The sequence below is a fragment of the Leopardus geoffroyi genome, chromosome C2 (genome assembly GCF_018350155.1).
Source record: "Leopardus geoffroyi isolate Oge1 chromosome C2, O.geoffroyi_Oge1_pat1.0, whole genome shotgun sequence".
In the NCBI taxonomy this organism is placed as follows: Eukaryota; Metazoa; Chordata; class Mammalia; order Carnivora; family Felidae; genus Leopardus; species Leopardus geoffroyi.
Window position 1 is genome coordinate 1,256,471 of NC_059333.1, and position 12,802 is coordinate 1,269,272.

Here is a 12,802-nt window from a genome sequence, read left to right on the forward strand (position 1 = left end):
CAAGCTGTCCCTGGAGTCCTTTGGGTCCCAGACGCCCCAGGCCCTGCCCGGCCGAGCACCGGCTGATTTCCTCAGGCGCCACCGGTATTCTCACAAGTGACTCCACCGCCAGGTTAAGTAGGGACTGGCTGGGGTCAGTAGGAAATATCCCTTTCTGCCCCCTCGAATGTCTTCAAGAGGGGTGTGCGGTTAGTCAGCGGCCTGCCCCCATGACCACTTGTCGGGGCGTCATGTCCCGTATCTCAGTTGGCAACTTTCTCGCGCTGTGTTACCATGCTTCTGGGAAATAGCATTTGTTGATTTTTAAAAATCCATAGTTTTCGAGATAGAAGCTCCCATCTGTTGTGACTGCTGGTTGGTCTGCATGGACCCTGCCCCCCCCCCCACCCCCGCCCAGCTACAGGCTGCACCCCTCCCCAACCCACAAACACGCTTCCTATTTCTTTGTTATGTGTTTTTTCCCTCTAAGAATTTGGAAGCTACACCATTTATTTCTTCCCTTTCCTTTTTTTTTCTGGTAGTTAGCCTAAACTTCTCAATACGTACGCATAACTTAGTATTTTTCTATCAACAGACTTCTATTTTCTCAACCAAAGTGAAGTTGCATTCAAAGCTAAGTGCATTGGCACTGAGTTTACAGAGTGCCACGGGGTAAAGAAGCCCGAGGGTCTCACACAAATGTCACAGATGGGACCTGGCTGTGAAAGAACAGTGAACTTACAGGTTTCCCGTCTTCACCAGGATCGCCCTGGAACGTGCAGGAGAACCGTTAGTGACAGAGAATTATACCCCGTCCCCACCCTGATCTGAACACGGAAACGGAGACGCACTCCAGGCCCCCCGAACGGTGGCGTGTGAGTGTGGAGACCCTCCCTCCCAGTACACCGCGGGCTGGCCCTGCGGGGCCTCGCTGGCCACCCCCGGCCACCCTCTTCCCTGACTGCTCCCACCTTGCTAACCAGCCCCCCGACCTGACCGTCCCCGGCCTCGCTAACTGCCCCCCTCCCTGACCGCCCCCTGACTCCCTAATTGCCCCCTGCCTTGCTGACCACCCCTCCTCCCTGACCACCCCCCCTTGCTGACTACCCCTCACCTCCCCGCTCCCCCCCCCGCCTTGCTGACCGCCCTCTGTCTCCCGAGGGGAGGAAGCAGCCTCAGGTCAGGGCCACCCCAAGGTCTCCATCGGGGACCAGCTGCTCGGTGCCTTAGGCCCACCTCCCCCTCCTGTCCAAGCCCCTCCCCCGGCCCAACCCAGGGAAGACAGACTCACCGGCTCACCGTCCTTTCCAGGAGCACCGTCCTTCCCCGGTGGCCCTGGGGGGCCTGGGGGGCCCTGTGGCCCGGGTACAGGCTGTGCATCGGGGCTCTGTACTGCAGAGCCTGCAGGACCCTGGGGACGAAGAGGAGAGGGCACAGGCTGGGGGGCCGCGGCTGCACCCTCCTGAGTCTCAGGCTGGGCTATGTATCACAGGGGACATGCCAAGTGGACATGACAGGCATGGGACACACAGTGGGCCCTGCCCGGTCATCCCCGCCACGTGCTCCCGGGGCTGCGGGCGCAGGAGGAGCACAGAGGAAGGGGTGCGGCAGCTGGAGCTGCATCCAGGTGCCCTGGGGTCAAGGGAGGGGCCTCACCTCTTCCGGGCCGCCCCCAGGGCTCCGAACGCTCCATGCGGTGACGGTGTCTGAGCCGGGGAGGGTCCAAGCTGGGGGAGGCAGAGGCAGCCGTCATACCCGTCATACCCGGGAGCACGGCCCAGGCTTCACTCTGGGCTCCCTGCCCCGGACCCAGGCTGCGTGCGGCTCCAGGATGCAGTCCCCCCACCACACACACACACACACACGCGCGCGCACACACTCTCATGCGCATGCTCACATACATGCACACACACATTCACATACATGCACTCATATGCACGTGCATACACGCAATGCATGCACACGCAAACACACATCATTTCTTCTCTTGCTGAACCACGGAAGTTTGTTGCATCTGTCACAACCCTCACCCCCAATGCCACACGCCTCCTAAGAGCTGAGAGTGAGGATGTTATTCTGACAACCAGGCAGTTACACTTAGGATGTTTCAGGCTGTTGCCTGAGGTGACTGAACACGCGGCCCAGATTCAAGTGTCTGCACTGGCCCCGCGATGTCCTTGGAGGCTTCCTTCTGGGGATGGTTGACGGTGGAGGCTCCAGACCCCAGGAAGAACGGGCCAAGTCTGGCCTAATCAGCCCTTGGCCTGCCCTGCAGGGCCCCAGAGCTGCAGACGGGGCCCAGAGCTCCGGGGCGGCCACCACACAGACAAGGAGCCACAGGGCACAAATGCCTGAGGCATGGGCCGTTGGCTCGCCCTGGCCAGCCCAGGACGGTCAGGATGGGCACCTTCCCCTTGTGGGGTGAACTAAGGCTGCTCCCCCAAACCTTCCTCCAAGGGGGTCGGCCCACCCAGCTAGACCGCAGGGACTCACGCCGCTCCTGAGGCCCGTTTCCTGAGGGGACTTGGGGGGAACCACCGCCCCCTTGGTGGGTGTGCTGGGCCCTCTGACGGCGCAGTGGGCTGGGGCCGGGGACTGCACGGGATCTGAGGCCCCTTAGCTGAACATGGACCGACGTGCAGACTGTTCCGGGGCCTTGCCAGCCTCCCCGCCGGCACCGAAGAAATCGGAGCCACGTCCACGCCCTTGACCACAACCCCGCCAGAGCCTCCTGGATGCCCCTGGCCCAGCGGCCAGACCACGCCCACTGAGGACCTAGGGAGAGTCCCAGGTCGGTGCGGGAGGGCAGCCCGGCCCCGGCCCCGTGGCGGCCAGCATGGGGTGCACACCTCTCGGGCCCGTATTCCCAATGCAGCATGATTTAAGGCAAACTTAAAACCTCTGCCTCAGTGAACATTTAAACTGCAAAAACCTTGCTAAGAGAAAGCAAAGGAAGAAGCCTTTTCGGAAGACTCCGTTCAGCATCTGTGCCTTCCGAGGACTGGTTTACAGAGCCAGAGACGCTCCGGTCGGCGCTCCGGCTGGCTCTTCGCGCAGAAACCGACAAACCGGGTCCGCGGTGCGCGAGGACGCGCGGAGGACGCGGAAAATCACGGCAGCTTCACAAAGGGTCAGCAGGTGTGGAGGGCTGGCACGGTGTTATCCCAGACTTGTTACAAAGCCACAGCAACGGGACTGCTGTGAGGACAGACCCACGGAGCAGAGTCCAGAAATAGTCTCACACGTACACGGATGGCTGATTTCTGACCAAGGCACACGTGCGGCTCAGAGGGAGGAAAGACTGTCTTTCCGGTAAGTGGCGCCGAACAGAGAGCCGCTTCATTCCACACAGAAACCTAACTCAAAGCGGGACACAGGACGAAATGCAAAACCCAAAACCGTAACACGACCAGCACATCAGAAAGGCCCTGGGACCGTGGGCAGGGAGACTTCCTAGCTCTGACACCAGAAGCGAGATCCACACGTGAACGAACTGATAAATTGAGTTTCATCCAAATTAAAAACCAATCTGTTCTGCTCTCGTACAGACGCTATTAACAAAACGGAAAGATAAGCCATAGACTGAAAAAATATTTGCAAAACACACACCCGACAAAGGAGTCCCATCCAGAACATAAAGAACTCTCAAAAGTCAGTAACTGGGAAACAGCCGCTAAGATTTGAACAGATGCTTTACTGAAAACAACGCACAAAGGGCAGGCAAGATCAGCACGTGGAAAGATGCCCCACGTCATCAGTCATCAGGGGGCGGCTAATCACACGGCCTTGAGCCGCCCTGTGCACCTGCCGGGACGCTGGCAATGGCACGTGGCCACGCCCAGCGCCGCCCAGAACCGCGGGGAAACACTGTCTGCGGCAGCATCTTCGATAGTCAAACACACACCTGTCCTGTGGCCCAGCCATTCTACCCAAGGTGTCGAGCGGAGACATAGCAGCAGGTGTCCCTACAGAGGCTTCCCCTGGAGCCCCACAGCACCTTTAGCTGTGACAGCCCCCAACTGGAAATGACACAAAGGTCCACTGGCAGGTGAGTGGACAGCCAACTTCGGGTCCTTCCACACAGCGAAACAGCGCCCGAACCAACAGTGCAAAATCACACCTTGCTGAGCGTCAGCACAACGGTGCTGAGCGGATGAATCCAGACAGGAAGGCAGAGCGTATGGTTCCGCGTACGGAACCTTCCAGAAAACACCAGCATCTACAGCAACAGAAGGCAGATCAGGGGGCACCTGGGAGGGGTGTGGGGAGTAGGAGGGAGGGACCGCAAAGTGCATAACGAGTATCTGGGGCTGGTGGATGCGGTCATGCCCTGATCGTGACACTTTCACAGGTGGACACACAGGTCAAAACTTATCAGATTGCGTGTTTCAAATTTCAAATAAGTGCAGTTTACTGTATGCTGATTACACTAAAAACAGAAACAAAAAGTGACCCCAGGCCCATCAAGCCTCCCCCCAAGGGGTCCTGGGTCAGCCCTGGGCTGGGGTCCCAGGCCACGGAGCACAGTGGGCTGACCCTGGGACCCTGATGGGGCCCGAATCCCTCACTCAGGACCCTGAGGGGCCAGACTCTTCACCAATGTCATCCAGCATGGCCGGGCCCTTGGGAAGCACGTCTGTGACAAATGCCGTAACTAGGTCCTTGGAGAAAGGGCACCCAGAACAGGGACCGTGGGGCCCTGGGGACCGATGCCAAGTCTCTCCCTATTTTTTCTAAGTTTCGGAGGCAGCAATGAGCATGTATTATTTCAGTAATTTTTCAAAAGCAATAAATGTTTTTCTCTAAAATAAAAACAAACGTCTGCATACTTTTCTACAGCCTTGACGGAAGTATGGAAGGCAGAGCCCTGAGGAGGTCTCCTGAGCTCGCCGGCCCCTGGTGGTCCTGTCGGACGCTAATCTGGGCGCTGCTGTGAAGGCCCCCCCGCAGGTGTCGCACGCAGGTTACTAAACAGCCGTCGTGCAGGTAGGGAGATCATCCTGGATTACTGGGGTACAACCCGTTAACCACACGAGGCCCCAGAACAGAAGAGGCGGGAGAGGAGAGGCAGGAGGGGGCGTCTGAGGCGTGCAGAGCACGAGAAGGACTCCACCTGCCGTGGCTGGCTCTGAGGCGCTGGAGTGGCCAGGAACAGAGGGGCGTGGGTGGCCCGAGAACGTGAGACCCGTCGCTGGCCGACAGCAGTGAGGACCGGGAGCCCCCGTCCCACGGCTGCAGGGAACTGGATTCTGCCGCCAACCTGAGCGGGCGGGGAGCCCATCCCCCGCGGGGCCTGCAGGAGAGGACATGGCTCTTGGGACGCAAGGTGGGACGCGAGCGCCCTCCCGGCGGCCAGATGTGTGGCCGTCTGCTGGCAGCGACAGACGGCTGACGCGTTGACACTCCATTTTCAGTGGCCCGGCCGCGGGCAGGTCCACACCGCACCCCCCGGGGCAGCAGACCCCCAAGGCCACCGGGAAGCGTCCTTGACCCCAAATGCCGACCCCAGCATTCCACGATTCATCGGACAACTGGTACAATGATTTGTCATCCTTCAAAACCAAATCTCAGGTCCTCCTGGCGAGCCTGCAGCACAGGACGCCCCACGGACCCACCGGCACAAGAACGCCGGGAACGAGACACGGAAGGAAAGGCCACGCAGCGGCCCTGCCCTGACTCTCCTGCGGCCACAAGGGGGCGGGCGGGCTCTGACCGCTCCCCAGTCTGGGCGCATTTGTGACGGCAGGGAGCCCCTCGCCGGCGTGCACACGACTGACACACGTGGGCCACTGACACACACACACCACCCAACCACACGTCGCTGACACGCTCAAACTGACACGCACACCCCATCAGTAAACAGTTTTACCTCCCAACGAAGACATCGTGGTTTCTTCCTCAATTTCTTCAGTTCTGGAATCTTCCACATTCCTGCCGCCAGCCAAGGGCGGAGAAGTGACTGGTGGAGCCTCGGGGAGGCTGGGCTTTGGGGACAGACCCTGGCAAGGTGAGAGGGGGAGACAAGTCCGTGATGTGGCAGACGCGGATGTGCCGTGGCAGGTGCTGGGTTATGACACGTGTGGTCTGTAAGACAGGATCTGCGTGGATTCTTGAAGAAGCTCCGGGACTCCCCACAGCTTCTTCCTCCGAAACAGCCATGGGGATGGGGTCCCGGCCCTGCGAGCCCCCGGACGCCCCAGCCTGCAGGTCCTCCCGTGTGGTAGGGACGCACCAGCACCCACTGTGCTCGCCCAGGGCCCCGGGACAGCCCCGAGGGGACACTCCCCGAGGTCAGGACCCGCCCGGCGAGGGCAGCCGGAGGCCTTCAGAGGAAGGGAGCCTCCGGCATTTCACGGCACAGATGGCATGTGGCGCGACCTGTCCTCGGCAGGGGTCACGACCGGGGGACTCCACGGCCAGGGCCGGGTGACTTGCACCCACCCTTGAGGAAGCAAGACCGGCTCTGCTCTGAAAACGCCTCTTCCTGGTCCCCAGAGGCACCCGGGAGCCTCAAGGACGTGGGCACAAGCTGACGTTCAAACACACAGTCAAGATGCTTCCCGCAACTGTCCGCCGCATGTCTGGCAGGAGCTCCCTGGTGACACCGTGCGGGTCAAGGCACTCGGGGACCGGCGTGCCCACGAGGCCGGAGGGCTGGGGGGCCCGGAGCCGGACATCAGGCCTCCCCCGAGGCCCCAGCCGCACATGCGGGAAGGCCCCCCGGGACCCGCGAGCCCCGGCTGGCCCCCCGACATCCCTGCGCCACCGAGCGTGAGAGGGTGGAGAACACGGAGAGCCGGCAGGGGAGCCCCCGCAGGCCGCTCGTGCTCTGGCCCGGCCCGCCCACCCCGCACAGGCTGTGGCCCAGTTCCTCTGCCGTCACCCTAAGCAGCCGGCCGGCCGGATTTCCCCAGGGGAGCCTGGCCGGGTGTGGGTTCCCAGTTCAAGTACTGCCGACCGCGGGGCGGACCCGCCCTGGGCCGGCCGCTCGTCTAGCCCACTGAGACGGGATGCAGAGCTTCGGCACTTCCCGCCGCGGCCCCGGCACTGCTCGGATACATTTCCACGGGGGTCTCTGCGCTCCCAAAGCAACGATTTGCCCCCAGGCACCCTGGTAGGGACGGGAGCTCGGTGGGTGAAGGGGCGAGCGCCCGAATCCAACCTGCGTCTGTGGGGACGCACAGCCCGTCTGACCTGGGCACCGCCGTCGGGCACCGCGCACCGACGCCTGCTGTGAGCGGGGCCCTGCTGGGCGCGCCTCCCAGGACTGCTCCGGCCGGCACGGGGCCAGGGGGTCCCCAGCACCCCCTGTGCGGGTGGAGCTCAGCACTCTGCCTGTCCTGGCCCCTCGATGCCCAAGCCCCGGGCCGGCAGGAGCGGAGGGCACAACACTGTGGTGCAAATGCAAACAAGCCGCCTTTCCCCCTCCTGCTCGCTGTTTTGGGGGTCGGGACCTGGGCGAGCTCGGACTTGGCCTCCAGAAACCTCCTCGCTGTAAGGCCCGCCCACCCTCCCTTTGTGTCTGAGCTACAAACCCGCTAGTACTCCGCGGCCCCTCCAAGCTAACGGGGAGGCGTAAACAGAACATCAACGTCACCCCAGAGATCCAACGAGGGGTTAGACTCAGAAACCGAATTTTAAATCCCTGGTGACAGGAGTAAGAGGGTGCGTTCCCGTGTCCCGCTGGGAACGTGTCCTCAGGTCGCAGGGAGCCCCTGGAGTCCCCCACGCGTGTGCACGCGTGTGCTCACACAGCCTGTCGGGACAGGGTCCCGCCAGGACTCACGGAACTCACCGGCTGCTCCCTGAGAAGCTCCCGGTTCTCCTCCAGCCCGCTCCCGAAGTCTCCAGACACCTGACGGTTGCAGGAAAGAAGGAGCCGGTGACCGAACCCCGTCCCTGGGTGGTGTCAGCAGGCACGCCAATCAGAGCAACTGGGACGCCCCTCTGGGAAACGGTGCAGCCACCGGCCACACACACAGAACCGTGAAGAAACACGCTCCTTCCTTCTGCCTGGTCATCCCGCTCCTGGGACACTGTCCCAGGAAACAGCCAGAGGAGAGAGGCCCCATGGAGGGGGCTCCGGGCACGGATTTGTCAACTCAAAGGCCACACCGGGGAACGGCCTCACGGAGCCGAATGAGGTGGCCTGCGGCCACGGGAAACGGGAACCATCGTATCGTCCCTGCCCTGGTCACTGCACGTGGCTGACGACCTCATTCTTTTCACAACCGTGCGGTCACTGGGGGCATTTTTGAGATCTGGATTCTCCCTGGGAACACGGACTTTCCTCCCCTTCCGTCCCTCACACGCCCTGGGAAGTGGATCTTCTTAGGTCCCATGCACACACGCTCTCTCACATAGGCACGTGCACATGCTCTCTCACACGTGCACACAATGCTAATACAGGCGTGTGCACACGCACATGCTCTCTCACAAAGGCACACACATGCACATGTTTCCTCATACAGGTGTGTGCATGCACACTCACGCATGCACACCCATACACACACATATGCTCTCTCACAGGCACACACACGCTCTCAAACATGCACACATGCACACACACTCTCATACAGGCACGTGCACACACGCGGTCTCTCACAAATGCATGCACACACACACTCACAAACAGGCGTGTGCATGCACAGTCTCTCACTCATGCCTGCACGCACACGTGCTCTCTCATACATGCACACACGCTTTCTCACAGGCATGTGCACACACACACGCTCTTGCACATGCACACACAGTCTCTCACGGGCACACACGCACACGCTTTCACACATGCACGTACACACACATGCTCTCACACATGCACACTCACACACATGCTGTCTCACGCAGACGCATGTGCACATTTTGGCCAAGGTGACCAGCATCAACCATATCACCTAACTGGCTACTCTACGGAAGCTTTTAACACTCCACGTTTGGTATGTGTTTTTAAGTGGAAAGTTCTAGGCAGGGAACGAATGCTCTTTCTGATGTTATGGGTAAATGAAAATGTCCCAGGTTCTTGGTACCCAAATGACATCCTTCAAAGGAGGATGTCCTACCACTTTGGGGTCCCCAGTCCCCACCAACCCTGGGCCCTCTGCCCGTGGTGGGGGGCGAAGCAGGGTGCAGGGGAGGGAGCTCCGGGAGCCCGGCCACGGCAGCGACTCACCCCACCGCTGTCCTCGTCGTCCTCCTCCAGACAGTGCAGGGGGCTCACCCGGGGGTCTCCGCGCACCCTCAGCTCCGCGATCCTTCCCTAAAGGCAGAGGGGGAGAGCTGTCACCGTAGGCCCCGAGGCAGTCGGCTCGGAGCCTGGCGCTGCTGAGGGTCTCAGCGGGGTCACGGAGCCGCCCGAGGTCCAGGACGAGGCCGTCTTGGAGACAGGAGGGCCCTCGGGTCGCTCCCACTGGGGCTCCAAAGGCACTTGCGTGAGGGGACGGGGAACAGAGGCCGCTCTCCCGGTCAGTGCCACGTGAGGCAGGGTCGCCAGCACAGACGTGGAGGGACGAGGCCTGAGGGAGGCGGTGACGGGGACGGGAGAGCCGTGCGTGGCCCCGGCTATTTCGGGGACCGGCAGAGCCCGTGACTGAAAAGCAGCAGGCAAGACTGAAGAAGCCCCAGGGCATACGCAGCGCGGCCCAGCGGAGTCCGTGTGGCGCTCGCTGACTTTCGAGCCCTGAATCGGCTCGGCTGAGACCTCGCCCTCAAGCACGAGAGGCCACCGGGGCCGCTTTCTAAAAGGTTTCCCTGCCTGGAAACGGTGAGTGTCCACACATGTGGTTTCTAGTATTTTCTTTGTTTTTTACTCAACATTTAACCCACTGGGATTTTCTCCGGCGCCTTTTTCCCAAGTAGAAACCACACTTGGTCAATCCTGAGACGTAATGGAAGGGCCTGGGTCAGGGGTCGGCAGAGCTTCTCCGTAAAGGGCCAGCTGGGGAGTCCTCGGTCTCTGTGCTGCCTGGTACACGCCCGCTCGGCATCGGCCACAGCCAGCGCGTGAAGGGTCGAGCGCGGCTGTTCCGAGCGTTACCGACACCGAAATGTCATCGTGTCATTTCCACGTCGCAAGAGTCTCCTTCCGATTCGCCCATTTCAACGTGTCAAACAAAGCCCTTCTCACCTGCACAGAACAGGCGATGCCAGAGGGGTCCACAGGCCACGTGCTGACTCACCTCGGTTGTTCTGTTTATTCCTCCAAATGACCTTCAGACTCCCTCCATCACGTGGCCCTCGATCCCCTGACCTTCGTGCTCCACACCAGCAAGAAGCATGTGACAGCAAACCAACAACACCCCAGTGGGTCCCCAGATGAGCCCTGCTTGAGGGCTCCACTTGCTTTCCAAGGCCGCCTCCTCCAGGAAGCCCTCTTGGATCTCTACCCAGGGCAGTGAGCACCTCAGGGGCCACTTCTGCCAGACTCCGTACTCCCGGCTCCACTCCCCAACTGCTGGCAGTGAGGCCTGTGGGGCTGTGTCCCATCTCCGTGTGTGGCTATGTGTGTGTGCCCGTGTGTGTGCATGTATGTGCTGTGTGGGTACATGCTTACACACATGTATGCGCACCTGCCCCTGTGCTTACGTACACGTGCCCTTGCACACACGTGCTCCTTCAGGCACACACACCTGCTCCTGGGAGGCCAGTGAGGGCGGTCGGGCCCAGGCGGGACTTGGGTGGAGGGAGACCCTCGGCTCCAGTTACCGCGAGGTCCTCGTTTTCCCAACGTGCAGGGGAAGGAGGCGGCTGAGGAGGCGGGCGGGCAGCAGTCGGGACGCGGGTGGGTGATCTGTGCTCTGTGCACACACGCGGTGTCCTCCTTTGCAAGTATGCACGAAAGAGCCGCCATCACGGGCAGCTGGTACGACTCAGGGCCACCAGAGTGGCCACCGGCTCACAAGCTGACGTGGGGTGCGCCAAGTGGCAGAGGGTCACTTCCTGTAGCTGGGCCGACTTCGGAAGGCGGTGAAAACGTGGCTGTGGGCGGGACCACGTACCTCATCTTCACTGTTCTCCCACCAGCCACAGCGTGTTCCGGAAGACCAGAGGCAGGAGCTGCCCGTGGCTCCGCGGTCAAAGCCCAGAAGGAAGCCGCCCTGGTTCTCAGTTGGACTCAGGATGGTCATCAGTTCCAGAAGGTTCTTCCGGGCACCCGCGTGAGGACCAGCACGTGCCAAGTGATGTCCAGGCCTCGTGGCGCTCCGAGGCAAGCTGACAGACGGTGGCCGGACGGTGGGGCTGAGGGAGCCGGGGGCAGGGTTGCTGTCCACGGGCCTGTCCCCAGGCTGCTAGGTGGCCTCACTGGGGGAGGGTGGTGGTGGCATCCTTCCGGAAGCGTGGAGCTGAGAACTCCATCTCTTTAAGGAAGAAGGTGACCCGGCACAGAGAGCACGGTCTCAGGGGCCAGAGATGTTTCAACCACACCAACAGTGGCCTGTGTCTAACCCCGAGCCCAGCAGGCCACCCCCACCGCAGCCACTGCTGCCCCTTCAGACCCGGAGTCACCCTCGCCGGTCCCTGCCTCCTCCTGCCGCCGTCCCCCAGGCGCAGTGCCGCCCTGCAGCGTCCCGGCAAAGTGCAAGGTCAGAGTGGGGCCCAGCCTTCCTCACAGTGGTCACCGGGGAACTCACTGCAGAGCCATCGGCGGGACTCAGGGACGGCCTGCCCGACCGCGTGGCACAACTACTGAGAGCTCCTCCCTGTGAACCATGGCAGGGGGAGGACGGGCAGCACAGGGACTGGCCGCAGGCAGGTCCCCGGAGCTGGGCCCGGGGCGAGAGGAAGTCCACGCCCGGGTGCAGGGAGTCAGCTATGGACAGTGCTTGGTATATCTGAGGGACAAGTGTCCCTCCCTTCAAATTCTTGGACGGTCCAACCACCACGGAGGGTGGCCAAGCTGCGTGGGAGAGGCGTGTGAGCGTGTGTGAGAGCTTTGTGTGGATGGGTTATGCGTGAGCACGTGCGTGCGTGTGAACGTACACGTGTGCGTGTGAGCAGATGTGTGCATGCAGTGACAGCACATGAGAGAGCGTGTGCCAATGTGAGGCATGTGCACAAGGGTGTGAGAGCAGGTGTGTGCCCGTGTGCATGAACGTGTGCACATATGTGTGCATGCAGTGAGAGCATCGTACGAGAGCACGCGTGTGCATGTAAACACGTGTGTGCGTGTGGTGACAGAGGGGTGTGCACCTGAGCACAAGTGTGCAGACCAGGAGCAGGGAGCGTTGCAGCGAGGCCCCTGTCCTTCCATACACACAGGTGCCCTCCACCAGCCAGGCTCCTGGGGGCACCATCGCCCACGGGAAATCTGGGCCGTCCTGTAAAAATGCAGGGGTCAGGTCAGGGGTCAGCACTGGCATTGTGCTGGGGGTGCAAGTTCTCGACCTCAGTCCTGTTGAAGGAGGGACAGGGTCGCCCAGGTGACCGAGTTTGAAGACGCAAGGACAGCACAGGGCGGGTGTTAACTTCTAGAAGGTCGAGCTCTCCACGGGGCAGCAGGGTGCCCTGGGGGTGGCGGCCATGAGGGGAGGGCACGGGCGCTCCCGGCAGGTGGGGTCAGGGGGCCAGACCTCCGCCGTGACCGTCCCCACAGACCCGTCCCTCGAGGCTCCGAGCTGCCAGCAGCTGAGGCTGTTCGCCAGGCTGCCCGCGGGGGACGCGGCAGGGAGGACAGTGTTGGCTCCGGCCGCTGCTCCGGGAGCCGCATGCGCTTCCCCGGGGACACGTTTAGTGGGGAAGACGTCAGTGGTGCAAAAGCCACAGACACACTGCAAATATCGGACGGGCTTGGAAGCAGACGTGGAATCTGGAGACGTCGCACTTTGTT

At 61.6% G+C, this 12,802-nt stretch overlaps 1 protein-coding gene across 7 annotated transcripts in view; it reads right to left on the reverse strand.

Annotated features, from left to right (window-relative positions):
* The window catches only part of COL18A1 (collagen type XVIII alpha 1 chain), a 94,048-nt gene that overhangs the window by 22,771 nt on the left and 58,475 nt on the right, over positions 1-12,802 (reverse strand). For all 7 annotated transcript variants that reach the window (XM_045501113.1, XM_045501112.1, XM_045501114.1 and 4 more), the window contains 6 exons: positions 9,149-9,235; positions 7,775-7,834; positions 5,849-5,978; positions 1,636-1,706; positions 1,271-1,390; positions 722-748 (listed from right to left, as the gene is read on the reverse strand). In XM_045501113.1, the coding sequence (XP_045357069.1) occupies positions 722-748; positions 1,271-1,390; positions 1,636-1,706; positions 5,849-5,978; positions 7,775-7,834; positions 9,149-9,235 (495 nt within the window). The remainder of the gene's footprint in view (positions 1-721; positions 749-1,270; positions 1,391-1,635; positions 1,707-5,848; positions 5,979-7,774; positions 7,835-9,148; positions 9,236-12,802) is intronic.